The 22,918-nt window shown below is 44.3% G+C and overlaps 1 protein-coding gene across 6 annotated transcripts in view; it reads left to right on the top strand.

The window, feature by feature from the left end:
• Nucleotides 1-22,918, top strand: part of SNX29 (sorting nexin 29) — a 440,342-nt gene that overhangs the window by 159,347 nt on the left and 258,077 nt on the right. For all 6 annotated transcript variants that reach the window (XM_039885359.1, XM_039885355.1, XM_039885356.1 and 3 more), the window contains one exon: nucleotides 4,857-4,939. In XM_039885359.1, coding sequence (XP_039741293.1) covers nucleotides 4,857-4,939 — 83 coding nt within the window. The remainder of the gene's footprint in view (nucleotides 1-4,856; nucleotides 4,940-22,918) is intronic.

A 22,918-nucleotide genomic window follows, 5' to 3' on the forward strand; every position in this document is an offset into this window, starting at 1 on the left:
AGAGGAATTGCAGTTTGGGAAATGTAAACCTGTAGCAAGCTGCAGGGGGGTCCGTTGCACCAGTTTTCTGTAAATCTGGTATTTATGGGAAATCGGTCTCTTATTCTTTAAGTTTTTGTCGTCCTGAGGGCACATGTGTGAGATTTTCCATTTTATATCCTCTGGTTTTGTTTTAGATGGAAATTCTTTCAATTTTGTTTTACATTTATCTGTAGTCTAATTTGAGCTAAGATTTGTATAAGGTATGAAGTATTAGTTGAAATTTAGTTTTTTGCACATGGAAGTCCAGTTATTCCAAGACCATGTGTTGAAATTCTCCTGAATTGTCTTTGTATCTTGGCCAGAAATTACTTGGCCATATTTGTGAGTTTATTTCCGGACTCTTTGTTCTGTTCTATTGGTCTGTGTCTGTCATTTCGCCTGTACTGCATTCCTTGGTTGCTGTAGCTTTATAGTCTTAAAATTAGGTAGCATACATCCTCCACATTTGTGCTGCTTTTTCAAAATGATTTTGGCTATTATAGTTTCTCTTCCTTTCCATATGAATCTTAGAATCAGCTAGTCTCTATCTACAAAACAATCCTGCTGGGCTTGCATTAAATCGATTGATTTGTTAATTGACATCTTAACTATTTCGAGTCTTCCAATCCATGAACCTGTTATTTTCATGTATTTACTTCTGCTTCAATTTCTTTCAGCAGTATTTTGTAGTTTTCAGCATTCAAATCCTGCATGTTTTCTTAGATTTATACCTATATATTTCATCTTTTGGAACAGTGACAAAGAATTCTTTTTACAATTTTGTTTTCCAGTGGTTCATTGCTGGTAGCGCATAAGAATACAATTAGTTTTTGTATTTGACTGTGAAAAATTCACTTATTAGTTCTAGGAGCTTTTTGTAGATTCTTGGGATTGTCTAGAAAATTTTGTCATCTGCCAATAGAGACAGTTTTTCTCTGCATGCATCCCTTTTTTGGTCTTATTTCTCTGGTTAGAACCCTGAAACCTGTGCTGACTGGGAGTGGTGAGGGGGCATTTCCTTGACTTTTGCTCAGTCTTATTGGGAAACCATGCAGTCTTTCACCACTAAGAATAGTCTTAGATGTAGGTTTTTGTTTTTGGTTTTTTTTGTAGCTCTAACCTACTCTAAATATATATTTTTTCTAGTGCACTAGTAAAATGTCTTGACGGAAAATTAAAAAAAAAAATTCTCCTAATTCCATCATTTAGAAATGAGTACTGTATATATTTCCAATGCACATATATAGCATAAGCATATGGAAGGGGATATAGTAAGTGTGCTTTTCTTGTGCTTGGCCGCCATCACGCAATGCCGTATCGTGAATGTTCATCCATGTTAATAGACACACGTATTCGTCGGACTTTTGACGGCTCCGTAGTGTCCTTTTATAGGTGGATGCACCATAATCTACCCACTCCTCCACTATCAGAAGTTTATTTCGTAATCGGTTTCTTTCTGATACGTTTACAACATCCTCGTGTATGTTTGAGACTTCTGCCCCTTGTCATTTCCTGAGCATAGTTTCCTAGGGAGTTGTTTAGTCAACAAGCATACAGTTCTTGAGGCTGTTGATTCGTATTTCCCATTCATGCCTCTGGCAAAACTTCCCTGCTCATCTTGCCTCCCACCTGTTTAGGTGACAGCACCTGACGTGTGACTTGTGCAGGGCTGAAAGCCTCTGCTGGGGCGGGCTTCGGCCACTTTTGCAGATCTGAGGCCTTTCATAGTTAGAGTACGCTTAATTAGTTGATCCATTCTGTTGTCTCATGAGGCGTCAAATAAAAAGGCATTTTTATTTGATAATTATAACAGAGGTCTGTGTAATGATAAGAATGAGAAATTCTATATGGTTCTTCTGTCTATAAATTAAAGTCCTGTTAGCTGGTTGTAGATTAGTTGCCCAGAGTCTAGGAATTATTTTCTTGGGACATTAATGTGTTGTTTCTAAAAATACCTTGGGCTGGGGCAAGAACTCTGTAGTTTGCCAAAGCCTCCAGTCCCTGTTCCCTCTTGTCTTACAGCTGGTTTGCTTTCCTCACTTGCCTGGCCTGTCTGCTGTGGTCATTTAAGTCTGTGTTCCATCTTAAGAGACACGCTGTGGCACAGGACTGTTATGAGCAGCAGTTAAAATAATGGACTCCATAGAAACACACATGCACACACGCATGCATGCCCAGGTCAGGCTCCCACTTCTGCTCTGGCACCACAGTGATTTAAGATGTGGCCACTGGGGAGACCGGGCTGAGGGTACACACGACCAACCTCTTGGCATGATCTTTGCAACTTCATGCGAATCTATAGATACTTCAAAATAAAAATTAAAAACCAGAAGGGCCTCATCCTGTCTGTGGGGTTAGGAGCCTCTTGCCTCTTCGAAGGAGTCAGCGTGCCCTCCAGGTGTTTGAGTTTCATTGGGAAGTGGTTCCAGTGACCTGAGAGTGTTCATTTCCCACAAAAGGCAAGCAAGTTCATTGATACGAGCTTGGCCAGGTTGACTTCATGGCTCCCAAAGGTGCCAGCCCAGTGGTTTGATATATTCTCCATGGCTTCTCACCATTTTGATGGAAATCGGGTTTATATGAAAAATCTTGGCTTTTATCTCTGAGGCCTGATACTTAGAGTCTTAAGATGCGATTAAAAGATCCAAACCAGAAGAAAATCAGCTGCTTGAAACCTTTCAATGCTGGCTGCAGTCACAGATGAACAAGGAAGCCGAGCGTCGGCCTGTGAGGTGTGAGCAACTGTGAGGAGACGGGGCAGCCAAACGTTGACACGACTCGTCTGTCTGTCAGCTGAAAAGAACCTGCTTGTTTTACCTCTTTGGGACGTTCTGCCATGAACCGTTGTTAAATTATGCCACATAGAAATGCACATAAATGGCTTGCTTTCCGTAGCTTTCAGATCATATGTGACTTGAATTCACATGCGGAGATTAGAACTAGGCTGGGATGAGTGACAAGACTCTGGCTGAGGGAACCCAAGAAAACAAGCTGTAAATCCTTGTACATTGGGGAATATTTTTCCTCCCACAAACCTTTTCAGGACTTGTTAGTTGTTTAGCTTCAGATGTTTGCTATTCATATCACAGACAGAGAAAGTGCAGACACCTATAGAAGCATCTGTGGCAGGCTGTCTAGGAGGAGGGTGATAATTAAGGGACTGCGCTGTGCTTTACTCTCTCGAAAGCTGCGGAGATGAATGTGGAGTGCTCAGGTGACACCTAAGTATATGGTAGTGTCTGCAGTTGATGCGGATGTTCTTTTTGCCAAAATGTAGTGTAGAAAAGCAGAATACAAAGCGCGATCTTTGCGGGCTGGCGCAGTCAGATGCATTGCAAACAGACGACAGAACCAGCGCTGGGCGGTCTCAGGCTTTTCCACTGAGTAAATTGTGGCACATCCCTATCAAGATGGGCCATTCCCATCCATAAGCAGATCGAGTTAGAAGCTTTCTGTGGCGAATTGTTAAATGAGACAAATCCAGTTGCAGAAAAATTTGTAATATGAGCTGGTTTTATAAAGTATTCGAGTGTATCAGGTTCGTAGTGACTAGCGTGGAGGAAGGTAGGAAATGTGCATACGAAGCTTTTAACGTTGATTGTGGTGGGGAAGGGGCGAGTGGAACAGTAACCAAGGGAAAAAAGACTTGAAGCAAAAAAAATTAAAGGAATGCGAAAGATGTTTCATCCGCAGAAATTATATTTAGATGTATGTGTGCATGCTTGCCTAGGGAGAGGTATGACAGGTTAGCTATAAAAATGTTGGGTTTATTTCAAGCTGTTGGATTTTCAGCTGATTATTAGGCCCTCTTAAATGTTTTCTAATTGAGTATTTTGCAATGAGCCTTTTCAGTTTTAAATGTATTTTCGTAATCATCAAAGAACCCCAGTCATAGAGCTCTTTTCATTGTGAGGAAGTACTCTAGCTTGTTTAAAGGCACTCAGGCTTGAAACCTTTGAGGGGCGGGACAGAAACAGGAAATATGGAAGCGGCACCTCTCTCTGGGGTGGTAAGAAACCAAGTCCAAATCTTAAGACCTTCAAAGCTCTTCTGTGCCTTGGGAACCGAGTATAAATAAACAAATGCATGCTTGATTCAATGGATAAATAAACAAATGCATACTTGATTCAATGAGGTCACATGTGTAAAGTCCGAGCTAGGTCATAAATACTCAACAAACTGTAGTCTTCTTTCCCAGTCCCCACATGGTCTTCCTTAGCTAGAGTACCTGGGGAGTGGGCTCAGCAGAGTGGGGTTTTGTCATGGCCTGAGATCCGTGTTTCACAGCACAGTCGTATGTGGGGGTGGATGTGAACCTGGTTAACCGTTTCTCCTCTTTATGTCTCCTCGTCTGTGAAATGAGTGTTGTGATAATAGCTTGGAAGGATTAAATGAGATACCTAAAGACTTGATGTGATGCCTGGCAAACTGAATATTCAGTCCGTGTAGCGGTTAATAAAAATATTAAGAGTATTGCCCAGGTTGAATACAGTCCTTGGTACGTGCTTCTGAAATGGAGAGAATATTACAGGTCCAGAATACACACCTAACAGATGGATAGATTCATATAACCTGAGCACAGCAAATGTCATCATCCTGAATTTGTGGGCACTAGGAACAGTTAGCTTATTTCCATCATGAAAGAACAGTTCTTGAAGGCATTCTGTACATGTGCCCTTCACCGTTTTTTCCAGTGAAGATATTGAAAATATATTAATATTTATAAGATGCACATTGCATATTTTTCTTTACACAGACTGCCCCTCCCCCCATCCCACTTTGGTTCTAAATTGCCAATTAAAAAAAAATATTTTTTAACATTCTTGTACCTGCAGGGAAAATGAGGTTCTCAAAGTCCAGCTGAAGAAATATGTAGGAGCTGTCCAGATGCTGAAAAGAGAAGGCCAAACTGCTGAAGGTAAGGGGGAGACTGCGCCGGGGTGGGGAGAGGGCCAAGCCTTGCGTCTTCATCACCCCTGAGCCGAGCACGTAGTAGACACTCAACGTGCGATGTTGAATTAGAAAAATAGGATTCTGGAAAATTAATTAGACGGAAAACCCTGCTGTATATTCTTGCTTAACTTAACATTGTAAGACTTACTCGCTAGATTATTAGCGACAGTCATATCAATTTGTGTACTTAGGGAGTTTTATGTCTAGAGTCTGGAGATAGTTACGAGGTAGTGAACCCTGCAGCATGATTAAGTCGCATCAGGCCGCGGGCGGAAGCGACAGAACGCTGCAGTGGTGGAGGATAGAGCTCTGGACTTAGGCCGCCCGGCTTCCAACCCCAGCTCTGGTTAAGTTCCTTAATCTCTCTGTACCTGAGTTTCTCATCAGTAAAGTAGGGTTAGTTGACAGCATCTACCTCATGAGGCAGTCCCCATGGACATCTTAGCATAATGCCTACCATCGAGTAAGTACTGAGAAAACTTTAGCTATTATTAATATTAATCAGAAATGCAGGTAGATAGAAAAATGATCAGTTTTTCAAATGGGGTGGTGCTGTATGCCTCTTCTCTCCACAGTTTTGCTACACCATGACTGTCGTGAGTCTACTAAATTGCTCCTTGGCCAGCCCGATTGGTACCCGGAATGCACTTAGAATAATATCTGATATGTAGTAGCCAATCAATTAATGTTGGCAGTTAATAATATTAGTACTTTTACCATCTCACTTTACCTCTTACAGCCCCTTCGTACAGTCATAAAATTAGGATTAAAACAGTATATACTTCACCGGTCATTGTCATGAAGACTAAATGTTGAGTGATATAATTCAGATAACATGCTTGAGTCAGAGTCTGGGTAGAAAATGCTAGGGTACACAGAATAGTGGTCCCCCAAAGACGTCTGTGTCACAGTCCCCAGAGTCTGAATGTACCACCTCCCATGGCAAAAGGGACTTTTCAGGTGTGATTAAGTCGAGGATCTTGAGATGGGGAAATTATTCTGGTTTATCCAGATAACCGTTGTGTAATCACAAGGGCCCTTTTAAGAGGTAGGCGGGAGGGTTAGGGAGAAGCGGTGACAACAGCAGCAGAGGTTGGAGTGGTGCACTTTGGAAATGAAGGAGGGGGCCGCAAGCGAAGGAATGTGGATATCCTCCAAAAAATGGAGAGGGCAAGGAGATAGATTCTTCCCTTGAGCCTGTAGAAGGGGTGCGGCCCTGCTGACACCTTGATTTTAGCTTGTAAAGGCCATCTGTGACCTGTGACCTCCTCAACTGCAAGATAATAAATCTGTATTGTTTTAAGGCCCCAAATCTGTGGCAGTTTGTTACAGTAGCGATAGGAAGTTAACATAACTTCACTTAAATTGAGGTATTAACTTTGTCATTGATGCATCATCTTTGTCATTATCTCGTGGAGCTCGTGGTTGGAAGGCTGATGTTTTTTGAAAGTTGGGTTTTTGGTCAGAGGTTCCCCAGTGGACAAATTTGGGACCTCAGAGGAGACCTGTGGCCTTTGATTTGCAGCCTCACCTGGAACAGGAAAGCCCCCTTCCCCTTCCTTTCCTGTGTCTCTCCCACACCTGTGCATGGTATGCTTGTCTGGTCAAGCAGGGGAAATCCTTGCCTTGGTCCCTATTTGTCCCACCCTGGGGTCTCTGGTACCAGTTCTGGTAGATGGTTCCTGTCACAGCCTGCTCTGGACGTTAGAGGTGAAGCCCCCAGGGCTGTGCAGTTGTGGCCCCACTGTTCAGTGGACCCTTGGCATCAGTTTTTGGATGTGGTCAGTGGTCATGTGTGCAGCTGGGGTGGCTGGTTTCTCTGCATGTCCCACGGGAGGACATTCTTATGAAGGTCTTTGTTGCTGAACAGAACCTTGCTAGGTGCTGGGCTTCTCATGGGCTCTTCTGAAGGAGCATTTGCCTATAAATCAGAGCTTGCTTTTCATACTAAGGAAGAGATTCTCCTACCAGGAGAATCCTGCTGAACATAGCATTCCAGAAAGACATGGGTCTGCCCTTGTCATGTGGCTTGAGTTGACTCCTTCATCTGCCTGTGCAGAGTAGACATCTGTGTCCCCCATCGTGTCAGGTCCCACTCGGTCCATTTCTCATTTGACCAGCATCCTCACTCAGTATCAGTCCTGTGACATAGGTGGGCCTCCACCCTTCGCCCTTTACTTGACCTTAGCCGGCCAGCTCCAGCTGGGTCCCAGGGCTCTAATAGGCTGTTGAGAAGAGTTCTTTCTTTCTGTTGGGCCTGGAAGGCTGGGGAAATTATCTTGTCTCCATGTGGAGGCTGGGAATGAGGCCATCACACACAGAGGAGCTGAGCTGAGAAGCGAGGAGGAACTGAGTTTTGATGAGGTCCTTCAAGCCCCTGAATCCAGCTGTGCCTGATGTGACAGTCCAACCTTGAATTTCTTGTTAATAAGAACAATAATTGCACTAACCTCCCCTGCCTCTATATTCAAGCTTGAATTGAGTTTCCATAGCTCATATGCTCTATGACAAACAACTGGCTCTGTATTGGATATGGAGTCCATCCCTTCCTCGTGAAGGGCTCTTATTTCTCTGGGATTTGTCTTTCCGAATGCTCAGTGTCTGTTGCCGTGTCGTGGGGCTCTTCCTCCCACTGTCCCTCTCATTAGGTAGACTCCACTGTTGTCATCTGTCCTGGCCACCAGAGTCCTATTCCGTAGCGATGGATTTTAAGGCTGCAGCTCTTGTCAGCATCTCCATTTAATTAATCTTCCGTAGGCTCAGGGACAGTGGGAGAAGAAATGGCCTGTTGCTGGTGGCACTCAGAATAATCAGGAGATACAGGGAGAGGAACTTGACAAATGAGGGAGGCTTGAGAGCAATTTTAAAAGTTTAAGAAACAAAAGAATTAAAAAAAAAATAGGAAGTTATCAACCTCTCTTGTGTGTCGCATCTCTGCCCGCATGTGGCAGGCTCAGTGATCCCCCGTTCCACACTGCATGTGCTTCATGCTTTCAGTTAGGAAGCTTGGTTTCCCTGGGTTCCCAGAAAATAGGGCAGGACGGTTGAGAAGCTCGATTCTGTGGGGATGGGCGGTCGCGAGTTTGTGAGTCTCTTGAGTCTTGGAAGGAATGCCCTGTAGCTGGTAAGTGTCTACAGTAGGAAGAATCTGGCAAATATGTATCTGTTGGAAGTAACTGATTTTCTTGTCGGTCATTAATTGGGATGAAGAGACCATGTCGTACCTTCCCTTTTTCTGAAAGGTGTTTCTGGTTTTCCCGCAACACCTCCCCCGCCCCCAACCATGTACACACATGTGTACATATGGACATTTACATACATATGTGCACACACATATATCTGTATCATTTACATCTACATCTGTCTATGTATTTAGAAAGATTCGATCGAGTTTAAGGAATTGGCTCGTGCCTTTGTGGAGGCTGGGAACTCTGAATTCTGCCGGGCAGGTCAGCAAGCTGGAGACCGGGGAAAAGCTGATGTTACAACTTGAGTCCCAGGCAGCATTTTCTCTTCTGGGGACTTCAGTCTTTTGTCTTCAGTCCTGTAGCGGATTGGATGAGGCCCACCCACATTACGGTGGGTAATTTGCTTTACTCAAAGTCTACTGGTTTAAATGTTAATCACATATAAAAAACACCTTCATACAGACATTTAGACTAGTGTTTGACCAAATATCCAGTGACCCAGCCATGTTGACACATGAAATTAAGCATTACAGTCATCCGCCTAGAAAGAGGCCAAGCCAGAGCTACCACCCACATCTATATACCACCTCAGAGGTGGTGTGTGACAGCTAACCAAGAGATGCCCGCCTGTGTCGACTGGTCAGCATCTACCCTTTATTTCGAGACAAATCCACTCCATTCCCCTCTTCTCCCTGCATGACTGAAATCTAAATTTTGTGCCATCAGCCATACAGGGGGCCAGGTCAGAGCAGGAGGGACTCCGAACTGGTCCTCAGCCTCGGTGGAAACCTTACCGTTTCTCAGTAGCAGTGCTGTGTGTAGGCAAGGAGTACAATTGGCATTTCTTTCTTCTTCCGTGAAGAAGGGAAGGAGCTTGAAGAAGGGATCGCAGAGCATGGAGGCAACAGACAGGCACAGGCTTTCCAGTCGGCGTGGCGGAGGTCTGGGTTGAACTTCAGCTCTGTCATTTGCTAGCTACAAATTCGTAGAATAAGTTTTTACCTCAGAGCTTCAATATTTTCATCTGAAGAGTAGAGATAATAATGTCGACTTTACAGAATTATTTGAAGTTTCAAAGGGATGGCATTATAAAGCACAAGGCAATTATTGAAGTCATTTTGGATTGGAGATGCATTCTGAAGGGCCTCCAGGGTGTGGAAGGTCAAGGCACATTAGCAGAACACCTGAATAATAAATTCTGCAAGTAGGTGAATAATTACGGTCATAATTGTAGAGTAAACCTCTCTGAAAGCTTTGTAATTCATTATCCTGTAAAACAACATTTGTGTGATTAGCTAGTGTCCTGACCTTAAATAAATATCCGAACATGTAGCCTTGGTATGTTACTCAGCACTCAGTACTGGTAGCCCCAGGAAGACGTTCCAGGGACAGTGGCCCATGCTCTGATTTTTTTTTTTTTAAATTAGAATTTACTGGAAAAGTCCAGGGGGTAATGTACTGATCACCCCCAATGTATTCAGCACCCAGAATTAACAGGTGCTTTTCCATATTTATTTTAGATTAATAAAGAGTATTAAAAGTTCTGAGTGCTGTTGAAGGTGTCCTTACTGATTGTACCCACAGATGTTTCCAGATTAACTCCGATAGGCCCAGCTTGGGTGGCATGCCTTGCTTTAGCTAATCCTGGGGACTTAGGGGGTGGGTGGCAGGTTAGAACTCTGGAGGGCCAAGCCAGGCTCACGTGTTGGTGCCTGGAGGGGGCTGAGGTAGGAGCAGCCCCATCCAAACAGACTGGGTTGAGACTGAGAGAGGGGCGGACCCCTAGAAGTAGGATGGATTCTGACGTGAGAAGAGAGGATGGTGGGCGGCAAAAACACAGATGACCACGCAGCTGGGGTGACATGGGAGACGCTGGGAGCTCCAGGACTTTTGTGTAGGAGAGGTTTGGTGTTTTAGTTGGGAAGGGGGTTGGAGGCCTTGTCTTGAGGCTGCATCTGCATAGCATGTACTTTGTTTTTACTGAATTTGTATGTTTATTTGGGCTAGTGTATCAGGTAGACTAGATTTGGTTGATTAAAAAAGAAAACCCAAGTAGTAACAATGACTTTTATAAGGTGTTTGTTTGTTTGTTTGTTTGTTTGTTTGTTTAATCTAACAAATCCAGAAGTATATAGTCTAGTCCAGGGCTAGTGTGATGCTTTTATTATTGTTGAGAACTCAGGCTGCTTTTTTTATTTTTTTGCTCTACTATCTTCAGTAAATGGCTTTTTATCTTTATGCTTTCCTCATGGTACCTAGTTGGTGGCTGGTGTTCCAGCCCTCACATCTGTATTTCAGGAGGGTAGAAGCAGAAATTAGGAAGGGCAGAGAGTGCATTTCACAAATGAATTCTATAAGGATTTAAAGCTTTAAGGATAATAAACTTTCTTTAAGGAGATTTTCAGGACCCTCCTCTCCCCCAATAACTCTTAATGATAGCTCTTGGGCCTCCCCTAATTGCAAAGAAAGCTGGGAAATGTGGTTGCTTAATTGGCACATAAAGAAGGAGGGACAATTGACTATCGGATAGGTAGCCAGCAGCCCCTGCCCAAGCTGGCTTTGCAGAGGGTGAGGCTAATGGAAATTTTGTGGGAGGGGTAGGGGCGGTTTCTGAAATCCCCCTAAGCCACCCTTTAGTGCCATCAAAGATACATCGCTGAGAGAGGATCCAGTCCGTGGTTTTAGAAGTGACTGTCTTCCTGACGATTCCATAAGGGATCATGTATTTGCTAAAGCTGCAAGATGCTTTCCTCTCCTAAGTCATCGCAAAAGCAGTTGTCTGGGAACACCAAATATCGATTCATGAGTTTCGTTCATTTCCCTTTTACTGTTAGGGAGGGCACACAGACCCAGAAACAGAGCAGGAGCCCTTGGGGCACTTTGGCTCTCTCCCTGGAGGCCTAGGCCAGGCACAGATTTATTATTGTCATCACTACTTTCTAGGGCTGTCTTGGCATTGTGATTGTTGTCGTAGTTTGTCAATCAGCGTCTCTCTGGGTGTTCAACTTCTCTGCTTTTTGGAAGCTGACAGGTGGCCTGTTTTGTTAAATGCCACTTTGGTTCTGAAAACTGCTCTGTTTTAAGTTTCTAATTACAGCTTTCATAAAGCAATTGGTCATTTTGCTTTGCTTGACTGGGCAATGATGTCTTGTACCTCGGCTGACAGTGACTTGTCGAAAAAATTTTTTTTTCATGGACTGAAGAGAAAAATAGACATCCTGTAAAGAGATAAAGCCCATCTTTTGGTCTGGGGTTATTTCACTGGTTTGTGGCCTCAATTTCATTCTTTCCACTTCAGTAGAAATACACTGCCTCTTCACCCTCTCTGTGGAGCGCCTTCTCGCCCTCTGCCTTTTATTCACTCTTGTCTAGAATCTTCTGCTGACCTGGCACACCCCTGATTTGCAGTCAGATGTCACTGCCCCAGGAAGCCCTCCGTGATTTCCCACCATCGTTTCCTCCAGTCGTCATTCCCAGGTCTATAGTGCTGCTACCTATTTTATACTTTAAAAATCTTTATTTTTTCCTTTCTTTACTGACATATTAAAAAACCACTTACCAGGATTTAAGTTTTGTGAGAATAGGGACTGACTTGTTTTTGATACTGTTGTGTACCCAGCATCTAAAACCAATACCTGACACCTGGTAGGTGATCGGTTAATGTTTACCGAATGAATGAATGAATGAACGAATGAACGAATGAATGAATGAATGAATTCATTAAGTACCTTATAATAGATAATATGGATTGAGCACCATATGCCAGGCCCTATGCTGGCTGCTTGATAGGCACCCTTCCTGTGAGGTCGGTACTGTTATCATCCCCACATTACATGTGGGGAAACGGAAGCTTAAAAAGGCCATTGAGAGCATATTTTAGGGCCAGACTGCTTGGATTAAAGTCCCTGCCATCCACTGTGTGAGTGTCAGATTGTTGTCGTCCTCATCGTCAAGCACTTTGTCCAAGGTGCCCAGCCATTGAGTAGTGGGCCAGATCATGGATGTCCTGAGACGAGTGAATGACACAGTATCTACCACTGTGGAGCTCACAGACTGGGTGACAGGGTAGAGACAGTAACCTGGGTCCTGGAGAGGGAGTACCTGGAAGCCAGTGAGCAGAACAGGCAAGGATGTGGACTCGAGCCATGTGATGCGCTACTTGGGTGCACTTGACCCGAGTTACTGGGAGGCATCTTAGATACGTGCTATACCCCAAACTTGTCACCTTGCCAGGCTCCTCATTACCCTTCCATTTCTCTCCGACTTTTTCCTCATAATCTCATTGTTTTGGGGGCCCAATCCCTCCAAAAGAGCGCTTTACTTCCCCCAAGTGGAGCCAATTAGACCAAGCTCAGCTCTACCTTTAATTACTCTTGCCTTCATTTGCATTTGTTTTGTCTCATTATAATGCCATTAGCAGAGTGCAGGGGTCCCATAGCTGGGCAGCCGGGAATGGTGCATGCACAGTTTTGAGGCCTTGCTTCTGTGGTCTCGGCTTCCTTCTGAGTAAAATGAAGGATTTAGAGTAGACAATAAGCAGACGTACACCCATGGGCCAAAAGCAATCTGCTGAACTCATCCATGGCTTGCCTTCAAATTGCTTTTTAGCAACTTTATTGTTGGAAAACAATTTGTGTTTACTTTCCTTGTTAAAGTGAAATCATATTCATTCTAGAGAATTAAAAAAAGATAGACGAATGGAGAAGAACACAAAAATAATTTATAAACCCTAAGCATTTTTAAAATCTAGTAATATAGTCTTACAGATAGGTATAGTGCTTTGTTTTATGAACATGCTTGGGATAAACACACCCTGCCTGAAGGGCTTGGCGATCTTTTACCCTCTTAGCTGACACATAGATTTTATGGGCTAAGAAGAAAGCTCATGGCATAACTCCCTCCCCACCCAAAAAAAATTGGTAAGGATTTTAATAGGAAAATCAGGCAGTGTTACAATGTGAGTGTAAATTATGTCAAGTGCCTGTCAGTAACATTTGTGCCAAGGTGATGGGGTGGAGTTTGATGGGCATGCAAGCTGGCTACTGCTGTGTTGTCCCCTTCCTCACCTCCTTTCCAGAGTAGGATAGGACAGCATGCATGAAGGTGCCCATAGTTAGAAGTGTTAGAGCATGAATGTGTTTGGCCAGGAAAGCTCCGCCCTTTGCCAGCAGTGCGACCTTGGCAGATTACCAGGCTTTTTTTTTTTTTCCTCTTTGTATGTTTCATTTTGGATAGTTTCTATTCCTGAGTCTTCAAGTTCATTAATCTTTTCATCTGCAATTTGCCAGTGACACTTTTATGTGGCCACACCTAGCTGCAAGAGATGCTGGGAGGCTTTGTCTCTGTTTCTACCCAGATGGCCAGGTAGGCACCCAGCAAAAAAATGATGTTTTTCTTGCTAAGAAAGAAAGAAAGCATGGCTGTTAGGAGACACCAGCCATTTCTGCCACACTTCTAGTTTAGCTGCTACTCTGCTTTTGGTTAACAAATGAGAGTTGGTGGTACTGGCTTTGCTAGCAATGGCAGTAATGGGATCAGTTTCATTGGAGAAATGGGGAGAAGTAAAATGTGGAAGATGCTCTCTACTCAGTACTTTGAAATTCTCTCCCTTTTTGGATGAAACAGTCATCTTTCTCTTTATGTTTAAGAAGTAAGGTAGTCAATTACTTTGCGTCCCATGCTTAATTTCTTCTTTGAATCTAGGGTGTCCTTGTGGCATGGAGGATTAGATTTAACATGGGCCTATGTCCTATTGATCAGCTACTGGTCAGTACTGAGAGAATTTGATTAAATCGGGATTCAGACTCAGGTCTAAATCTTGGATTATTGCTCAACTGCCATGTCATTTGGGATGGCATAAACTCAGCCACTTCATATGTAATATTTGGATAATGGCTACCTGGCTCAGGTAACAGTGGATCCCAGGTTTACAAACTTTAGTTTTAAATTACTCTTTCTGTGTCATTCGGTCTCCCACTGGAAGAGGAGAATAAAATTTATTTTCTTGGCTTCCCATAACTTATTACTCTTTCCATCTTGTTTGGACAGTTTCTAGTATGACAGTTGACATCAATTAAATATGAATTATACAAGGTTCCTTCTGTTTGCAATGGTAAAAATATTAGTTAAGTGTATTAGAATTGATTTTAGTGAAAGCAATCACTGCATAACTTGTATTTTATACATTTTTTATTTAATATTTTATTGGAATTTTTAAAAGTAAATTATATATACTCTTTATAACAAGTCCAACAATACAGAGATGTATAAAGAGATTAATAATCTTTCCCCACTTTAGACAACCAGAGTTAATTGATACATGTAAACTTAACACAAATCTGTACTCTACAAACACAGATATACCTGTTCTATCTATTTCTTTTCCCACCCCGCAAGATGGGATTACAGTTTCTATCAGGGGTTGGCAAACTGTGGCCCATTGGCATGTCATCTGTTTTTGTAAATAAAGTTTTATTGGAACACAGCCACACTCATTTATGTATTGTCTGTATGTGCTTTCTCGATATAAGTACTAGTTCAAACACAGAACGCATGGCCTGGAAAACAAAGTATGTAATATCTGGCCCTTTAAAGAAAAAATTTGCTGACCCCGATCTACTTTGCCTTTCTCAGGTGATAGTATATTGCTCAACAGTCACGAAGCTTCCTCCAGATAAATAGATACAGATTCGAATCATTCTTTTTAATATTTGCATATTAGAGTCCATTGTGGCTGCTATAATTTTTAATATCATTCTACTGTCGGTGGCATTGAGGTTGTTTCCAGGTTTTGGCCACTACAAGCAGTATTGCAATAAGCTCTGTACACATGTATCTTTATATCCTGGGGATTTCATTTTGGTGGGAAAGATTTATAGAAGCGTAGTCACTGAGTGAAAGTGTAGGTTCTGTGCCCACCAGTTGCCTTTGGTTTGAAACCAATATGTCATGTCATCAAATGTCCTCTCTGATCTGACATCTTTTTTTTTAGGATCTGACATCTTTTATAAAAGTGGTTTTCAATCCTTTTTGACTGTGGCTCACAGTAAGAAATACACTTTTAAGCATATACATTCACATATATCTATGTAATTAAGACAGTCTTCCTTGACCACTACTTAACCTTTACTGCATACAAAACATTCTCATGTTTTATATCCTGTTCCATTCTAACAAACCAGTTGTGACTCACTGAATTATTTTTGCCACCTTACTAAAGTTATAGCCTGCAGCTTGAAAACATTCTTTTACAGGAAGGGGTATTCTTCTGGAATCTTGTAATCTAGTTCAGAAGTTTTGATATTTTGTCTGTTGGCCAAGGCCATTCCTCCCTCCTTCCCTTATTTAAGGTCTAAACATTGTTCCTCTTACTGAAAAATCATACATATTTTAATATGTAATATTTTTATAGTTGTAAGGTGGGACACAGACCGATTTCCTTTGGCAATGGGAGTTGTCCTTTGGTCATCTGAAGAGAGTGCACCTGGGGGCTTTGCCACCATGCAGTATGGACACACCTGTTAGCCTATGTCTCACAGGTGATCCGTCCTCAGGTCTAGCCTAATCACTCATACATCGATTCTGACGATCCCCCGACCCCAGCATTCACGTGCACATGCACGTATGTAAACACACACACACACACGGCCACAATGCCCACTGTGTCCCTTGCTTAGGGCTCTGTGGGCTTTGGCTTAGACCAGCCATGGGAAACGTGATTCTCCTATTCCCTTAGGAGCCATTGAAGTCTGCAGCCTTATTTTAGTAATGGAACTGCTCCCGCTGCTTTTGGCAAACAATAGAAACTACTGAGGCCAACAAAAAAAAATGTATTTATCTCACAGACCTAAAAAGCATAGGGTGCAGGTATGGCTGGATCCAGGTACGCAGACAGTTTACCAGGAAGATATAGCTCTCTGCCTCTTGGTTCTGCTTCCAGTGTAGGTTTGTTTCATTTTCACACGGGTTTTCTTTCTCAGTAGGAGGAAGAGGTGAGAGATGAGCCGGAGAGACAGGCAGGGGTCAGAGCAAAAAGCCCTTTGTGCGACTTGCAAAGAGGCTTGGATTTTATCCTCAAGCCCGGGGGGACCTGGCGTAAAATTTAAAGTGGGAAGTGAGATGAGCTGGTTTGTATGTTTCTTTTCCTCAAACAAAGATCTTCCCCAAAGTGTTGTGTTGTTTCTATGCATGTCAGAAACTGGATTCTGCCTTTAGAGGGATGGTTACTTTCAGACACCTAAAATATTTTTCTTTTCTTTTTTTTTTTTGAAATTTCTGACATTGTTTGAATTTAATGATTCATATTACGAATTATTCATGAAAATGATCTTTTAAGCTTCTTATAATAGCTGAAATTATCCTTCATTAGATACTGACAGTTCCTCTGATGGGTGTAATTATAAAAAAATATTCTTAGGCTAGCTATATTTTGCAGTGTTAAAATTACGCAAATGAGCAAGGGATAAGAATAGAAGCTGAGTAGGATGGTCAGATTTTATGGGAGAAGGAGGGTGGCAGCATTGAAAATTTTCTAAAAATGAATAAATATGTGCTGTACACATTAAGTGCGTTTTTATTACAGTCTGCCGCGATGCTCACCCTCTCTCTTCATTGGCAAGGGAGCGAATTAATTTTAGCGCCCTGAATTGTTTGTAGCTCCTGCCCATATATGAATCTCGTGAAGGAGAATTTTTTCCTTCATTCCACTCAGCATTTTCTGCAAGGCATGCCGTAGTAAGTTCTAATCGTTCCGAAGAGTGGCAAGCACAGAGAAAGCTGAGTGGGGAGGGGAGAGACTGGAGGGCGGGGCTGCAAGCCGAGGTCCAGTGGGGGCTGGCGTGCGGCTCTCTGTATAACTGAGCTTGAGAAGGGAGGACCTCCTCGTGTCCATGTCCAAAGGCTGGCCGGATGGGACCTCATGGCTTACAGGGGACAGCCTCCCTAGGTTTAACCTTGGCACCGTCCTGGGGGAACATTGGGTTGAGAAGAACTGGGCAGCAGCTGTTACAAAACCCTGGTGCCCGAGACCCCATGTGACCCGGCCCTGACTGCCTTCCTATGCCTCTGTTAGCAATGCCCCCTTTCTGCCTCTTACTCTGACAGTCGGTCCCATCCTTCCTTGGGGACTCCGAGAAACTGTGAGAGAGAGGGGTTGGTTAGTGGGGTGCTATCACTGACCGTACAGTCTCAGTTCAACTCGCACGCAAAGCCGAGGGTGTGAACGCTGTCATCTCTGTCTTTAAACTGGACCAGAAGGCAAATGTTCGGCAGAGAGGGTGCTGGAAAGGGAAGAAAGGCTGACGTTTAAGTCGCGCACACTCTGTGCCAGGGACTGTTTGATTGATCTGTCCACTTACTCGTCTAATCTTCATATCCGTCCTCTGTGGTATGTGCTACTGAGCTCTCCCTCCTGCAAATGAGGAAACAGAAAGCTTGAGTCACTTGCCCAAGATCGCACAGCCGATCAGGGAGGTGCACCAGCGCTGGTACATCTGGTGACGGGTGGCAGTGGCACTGGGAGAGGCGCCTGATCTGCCTACCCAAGAGATTCTCTGACAGGCTCGGACTTCCTCTTGCACACAGGTCTCTTTTTTTATGTTAAGTCTTTTGACTCCATCCTCTTTCCTCTCGAGGTTCTGGGCACCCACCGCGCTTCCTACTTCTGTGCCCCAATTTGGTGTCGACAGCCATTCCTTGTCCAGGGTGTCACTGTAGTAGGTTATCGGGCACCTGTATCAGACTTCAGGAATGGAAGAGACGTGGCAAATAACACAGCTCCCTCCCTACTGCGTCTTTCTTCCTCTTCTTTCTCCTTCCTTCCTGCTTCTTTCTCCCTCCCTCTCCTTGCTTCATGGTTTTCCCTGACACACGATTACAGAGGGACTGCCACGGACCAGGCCTAGTGCAAGATGCTGGATGCAGACATGCGACACGGACACTGCCCTCGGAGCTCACAGACAAGTCGGGGAAGTTACAGTACAGTATGATACATCCCCTAAAGTGGCACTGAGAGAAGTCCAGGTGTGACAAGTATGACGGAGAGCCCTCACCCATTCTCGGCCTAAGGATAGCATCGGGGAAGGGTTTTGGAGAAAGTGACATCTGTGTTGAGGGTGGAGGACTGAGTGGGTATTTTCCAGATCAAAAAGGGAAGACTGAGATGGCCAAAGCATTCTGAAGAATTCTAAAGAAACCCTATGCGCAAAAGCAGGGAGGATCATTGAACTTAATGATTGATCTTTCTTTAGTCAAAAGATTTTTTTTAACGACGGGCAGGCACAAGACCAGGTAATCTAGGGTCACGTGACCTTAAATTACCGGTACATGCTTAACGGGGTACCAGCTCTGTATTCTTTTGGGTATTTCCGCAGTTCCTTGCGAAGGGGCCTAAGGCAAATGTGACAATATTCTAGAGGCAGGATCAGTTAACATCAGGAATTCAGATCAGTGGCCATACACAGGGCCAGTTCAGAATTGAGCCTGATTCCCCCAAAGAATAAAGGCAGTCGTGCTTCTCAGCTGTTATGCTCTATCCAAGCAAAGGCAGAGTACTGTGTAACATTTCTAGCTAGTCTGTAAATCTTCACCTCTTTAACCTCAGTGAAAAACCTTCTCTAACTCACATTATTCTAATGAACAGAGCCTTTGGTGTGGTGATCAGATGGCTGAGATCTTCACGTACCTGTCTTTAAAAGACACCTTTCATACTTGGCTCTGGATGTGTTGTAAAGTTTGCAACAGGCATGCAGGTCGGCCCAGGGCCAAGGTGAAAGGGTAGAAGCAGCATCCTGGACCTCTAAGGAGGTTAGAGGTCCTTTTCTAAATTGTTCAAAGATCTGGGCAGCTGATATAGGGATCTGATCAGATCTCAGCAAAACCCAAACAAGTCTTTTTCTTAGTTCTGAACCCAGCACTGTTGATCTATTAAAAACGCGTTGACTTTGCCATCCTTGTTGTAGTTAACTCTACGGTAATGAAGAGGCTCTCCTGCTCTTTAAAAAACCCCCATTAGACAGATGAAGCAATTGAGCTCTGGAAACTAGCCAGCATCCAGCCTTCGTCCTCCGGCATTGTAGCAAGAGACAGATTCATCCAAGGTCTGAAATCCCTCGCATGCAAATGACTTCTTTGCTGTCCCACTCCTTCCTCACAATCAGTCCTGGTGATGACTAATCTTTTGGCTCTTACATTATCTAAAGAACAGTCTTGTTCAACATTTGGCGACCCGAAAAATGCTGTTTCTAATGTTTAATGTGTTTAATGTTAATAGGCAGCCGCTCAGAAAGGTGCAGAATAAATTGAATTACTATTGTCTGGGAATTTGGGATGTTGTAATGAGCAGAGGCCCAAAAGCAAGGTATATGCTGACTTGAGAGCATACATCACCCCCTGCAACAGGAGAATGTTCTCATGATTTTTTAATGGCCCCCTGAAAATGAATGTGCGCTATTAAGGTAATCTCTTGAAAAATTAAGGCTTTTGTAATTCTGTGAGTTTAAAAGAGAGAGAGAGAAAGAGAGATGGGGAAAAGAATCTGTAGACTGTATGATTCATAAGAGGCAGGCAGCTCTTGGCGTGACTGGGCCTGCGTGGAGCCGCAGGGTCTCTGTGAAGTTTAGAAAGTGCTCTGGTTTCCAGGGACACCGAAAGCCTGGGCTGAGCCTTCAGGTTTGGGGAACATTGATTTAACACTGAGCCTACTGGCCAGCTGGTTCCATCTGCGGGCAACAGGGTCTGGTCGTGATCCTTGATTTCAGAGCTGATTTGGATTTGTCTTCAGAAAGGACATTTGGACTTGGCCGACGCTCATAATGAGTTGGGATTATGGCCCAGGAGTGTGGTGGAGAATGGACGTGGGACGCAAGCTCTCCTGGGCTTTTGTAAGAGCCCATGTTACTGTCATAATGCAGTGCAGCCGAGGGCCAGCAAGGGGCCCAGCGCCGCTCTCCTGGGGCCTCCCAGCTGCTCCTCTTTCCTTCCCTAGAGTATTTCCTGTCACCCACACATCATAACCCTGTGCTAAGAATCAGCCCTGCTAAGCAGCTAGATGTCCAGCCTTTGCATTTTTATCACTTCTTTTGGTTTTGGACGCCTTAGCCCCACCCAGATGCTCTTCAACTCTGGCTGAGGTGCAGAAGGCGTACAATACGTGCACGCGATGTTGGTCATATTCCAGGGTGATGCTTTTCTGAAGTCAGCTATCAGGAAATTTTCGGAGTTCTTTTTAGTGCATGTTGAGGGCTGAAAGTCCACACAGACACACAAAAGACCAACTCAATTCAATGAACATTTGTTGAGTTCGCGTCTATGTCGAGCCCTGGGAGCTGGCGCTCATCCTATGCAAATCTATGGAGAAAAAAGAGTAAGTTCTCTAGACCAGCAGTCTCCAACCTTTATGGCACCAGAGACCGGGGCTCCTATGAGAATCTAATGCCTGATCATCTCAGGCGGAGCTGAGCGGTGATGCTAGCGCTGGGGAGCGGCTGCAAATACAGATGAAGCTTTGCTCTCACCCGCTGCTCACCTCCTGCTGTGTAGCCTGGTTCCTAACAGGCCACAGACTGGTGCTAGCTTGTGGCCTGGGGGTTGGGGACCCCTGCCCTAGATTCTTGCTGTTCAAAGTGAGGTCTCTGGACTAGCAGTATTGGCATCATTACCTGGGAGCATGTTAGAAATGCAGAGTCTCAGGCTCACCCCCACTTTTTCAGAATCTGAAGTTTTACTAAAGATCCCCAGGTGAGCGGTACACACACTACAGTGTGAGAAGCACTGCTTGAAGTTTCTGTAGACAGAGGACCGATACTGACACGTGTTGCTGCTATTCCTCTCCAGTGCCTGTGGCAGGCATCACCAATCAAACCAGATGCTTTCCCCCGGTGAGCCTGCCTGAGCTTCATGATACGTCTCAACAGTGTTCTGGGTCACCACTTCCAGCTGTTTAAAGCAGGTCTTTGAGAACAAATTAGGCCACTCTGTCCCACCTCCACCACAGCTGGCGATTGTCTCTTATGGAGACAACAGCGACACACCTCACCCCCCCTTTCCCCATCGCAGCATAGTCATCTTTTAAAAGTACAAAATTTTCCTGTTAGTGGCCTCCCCTGGCAATTAAAATCAGAATTCCTTATCGTGACTTTAAGACCCTGTATGACTTGACCCTTACTCACCTTCTGGTCCTGTTTATGCTTCCCTTTCTCCTTCGCTGGCTGTTCTCTGGCCTCATTTCAGTTCCTGGAACATGCCACAGTTTTCCCATCTCAGGGCTGGGACAGACCCAAGTCATAGTCTCCCCACTTTTCCCCATTGTCCACATGAGAAAGGTGAGGAGCACAGAGGTTTGATCTACCTGAGGCCATGCAGCCAGCCAGGGCCAGAGCGAGCTCAGTGCAAAGCCAAAGATGCTCGTGTAAGGTACCTGTCCCCAGTGGGCCCCACCAGGGCGTCTCCAGTGAGTCTGTCTGTCATTCCTGCATCTAGAATGCCCCTCTTTCCCCCGTTCCCCAGTGCTTTGCATGGCTGGCTTCTCCTCATTCCTCAGGGCTGGCCTCTAGCTCTTTACCTGCTCAGAGAGGCCCGACTTGGCTCTTCTGATCAAGCAGCCCCCTACTCTTTTCTGTCACAGAGTCTCAATTGTGGTCTCCAGAGTACTTGTCATAATTTGCAGTTAGTTTTGTTTGTTTGTTGTTTGGCTTGTCTTCAGTCTCTCTGCTAGTATCTAAGCTCCATGAGGGTAGGATTCCTGTCTGTGTTATTGACCCCACACACAAAGCACCAGCACAGTGCCCGGCACATAGTAGGTGTTCAATAAATACAACTTGGATATGTGCACGGATGGGTCATGGAAGTGGAAGGATGGTTTGCAGATCCCTGTTCTAAGATGTCCAAGTTAAAACCCAAGCCAAAAAACTAAAAGTTAGAGAGCTTTCATTTGTTGTCCAAATGTGCTTGCAAAGTACCTTGGAAGATGGCTTTGAAGCTGTTCCTTGGACTTGGGAACTGCTTCTTAAACTTCAGAAACATTGTTTTTGGCTTCTTGTTTGGGCAAAGAGTCAAGCAATGATTTATCAGTTGCAAAAATAGTTTTTGTTTTTCAAATAAACAATCACATTCTCTTCATTAGTAACCCATCTGCTGGGTCTTCTGCAATGCTGAGGAACGATTTCTTCGTAAACACAGCAGCGAGATTGCGTAATCCAGACTCACCCCATTTCTTCAGTGCTGGCCCTCCCCTAGACACTGGACTCTCCTGCCTACGGGTCCATCCTCCTTGCCCAGAGGCTGAGAGGGCCCAGGCAGCATGAGCGGAAATGCCAGTATGCCTCAACATGTTAACAAACACGGTTCAGCTGAGTAAATTTGACGGTCCAGTTTGGCTTTTTGACAAGCCCCACAAATCAGACAGCATCCCACCGGGCACCTGGAAGAGCACTCCTTGGAGTCGTACAAAATGGAAGGGTGGGGCAAGGGAGCTATTAACAAAAGAAAACGAAGGATTACTTTGGAGCCAGGACACCTTTTTGAGGGGGAGGGAAGAAAGAGGAAGGGTTCCTGTTGCGTAGCTAGCCTCTCCTTTCTGTGGGGAGTGGACAAAGCCTGTGTGACAGACTGCGTTACTGGTGCTGGACCAGAAAATTCCAGACTGGTCGATTAAGATGACGTTTCTGAGAGAAGTTGAAACGTCAGTTGGATCAGGTATTAAATCTAGGTTTGGCGTCATGGGCTTTTATCAGGAGTGACGCCATTTTGGGCCTGTGTTT

Source organism: Pteropus medius, unplaced genomic scaffold (assembly GCF_902729225.1).
Source record: "Pteropus medius unplaced genomic scaffold, Ma_sr-lr_union100, whole genome shotgun sequence".
In the NCBI taxonomy this organism is placed as follows: Eukaryota; Metazoa; Chordata; class Mammalia; order Chiroptera; family Pteropodidae; genus Pteropus; species Pteropus medius.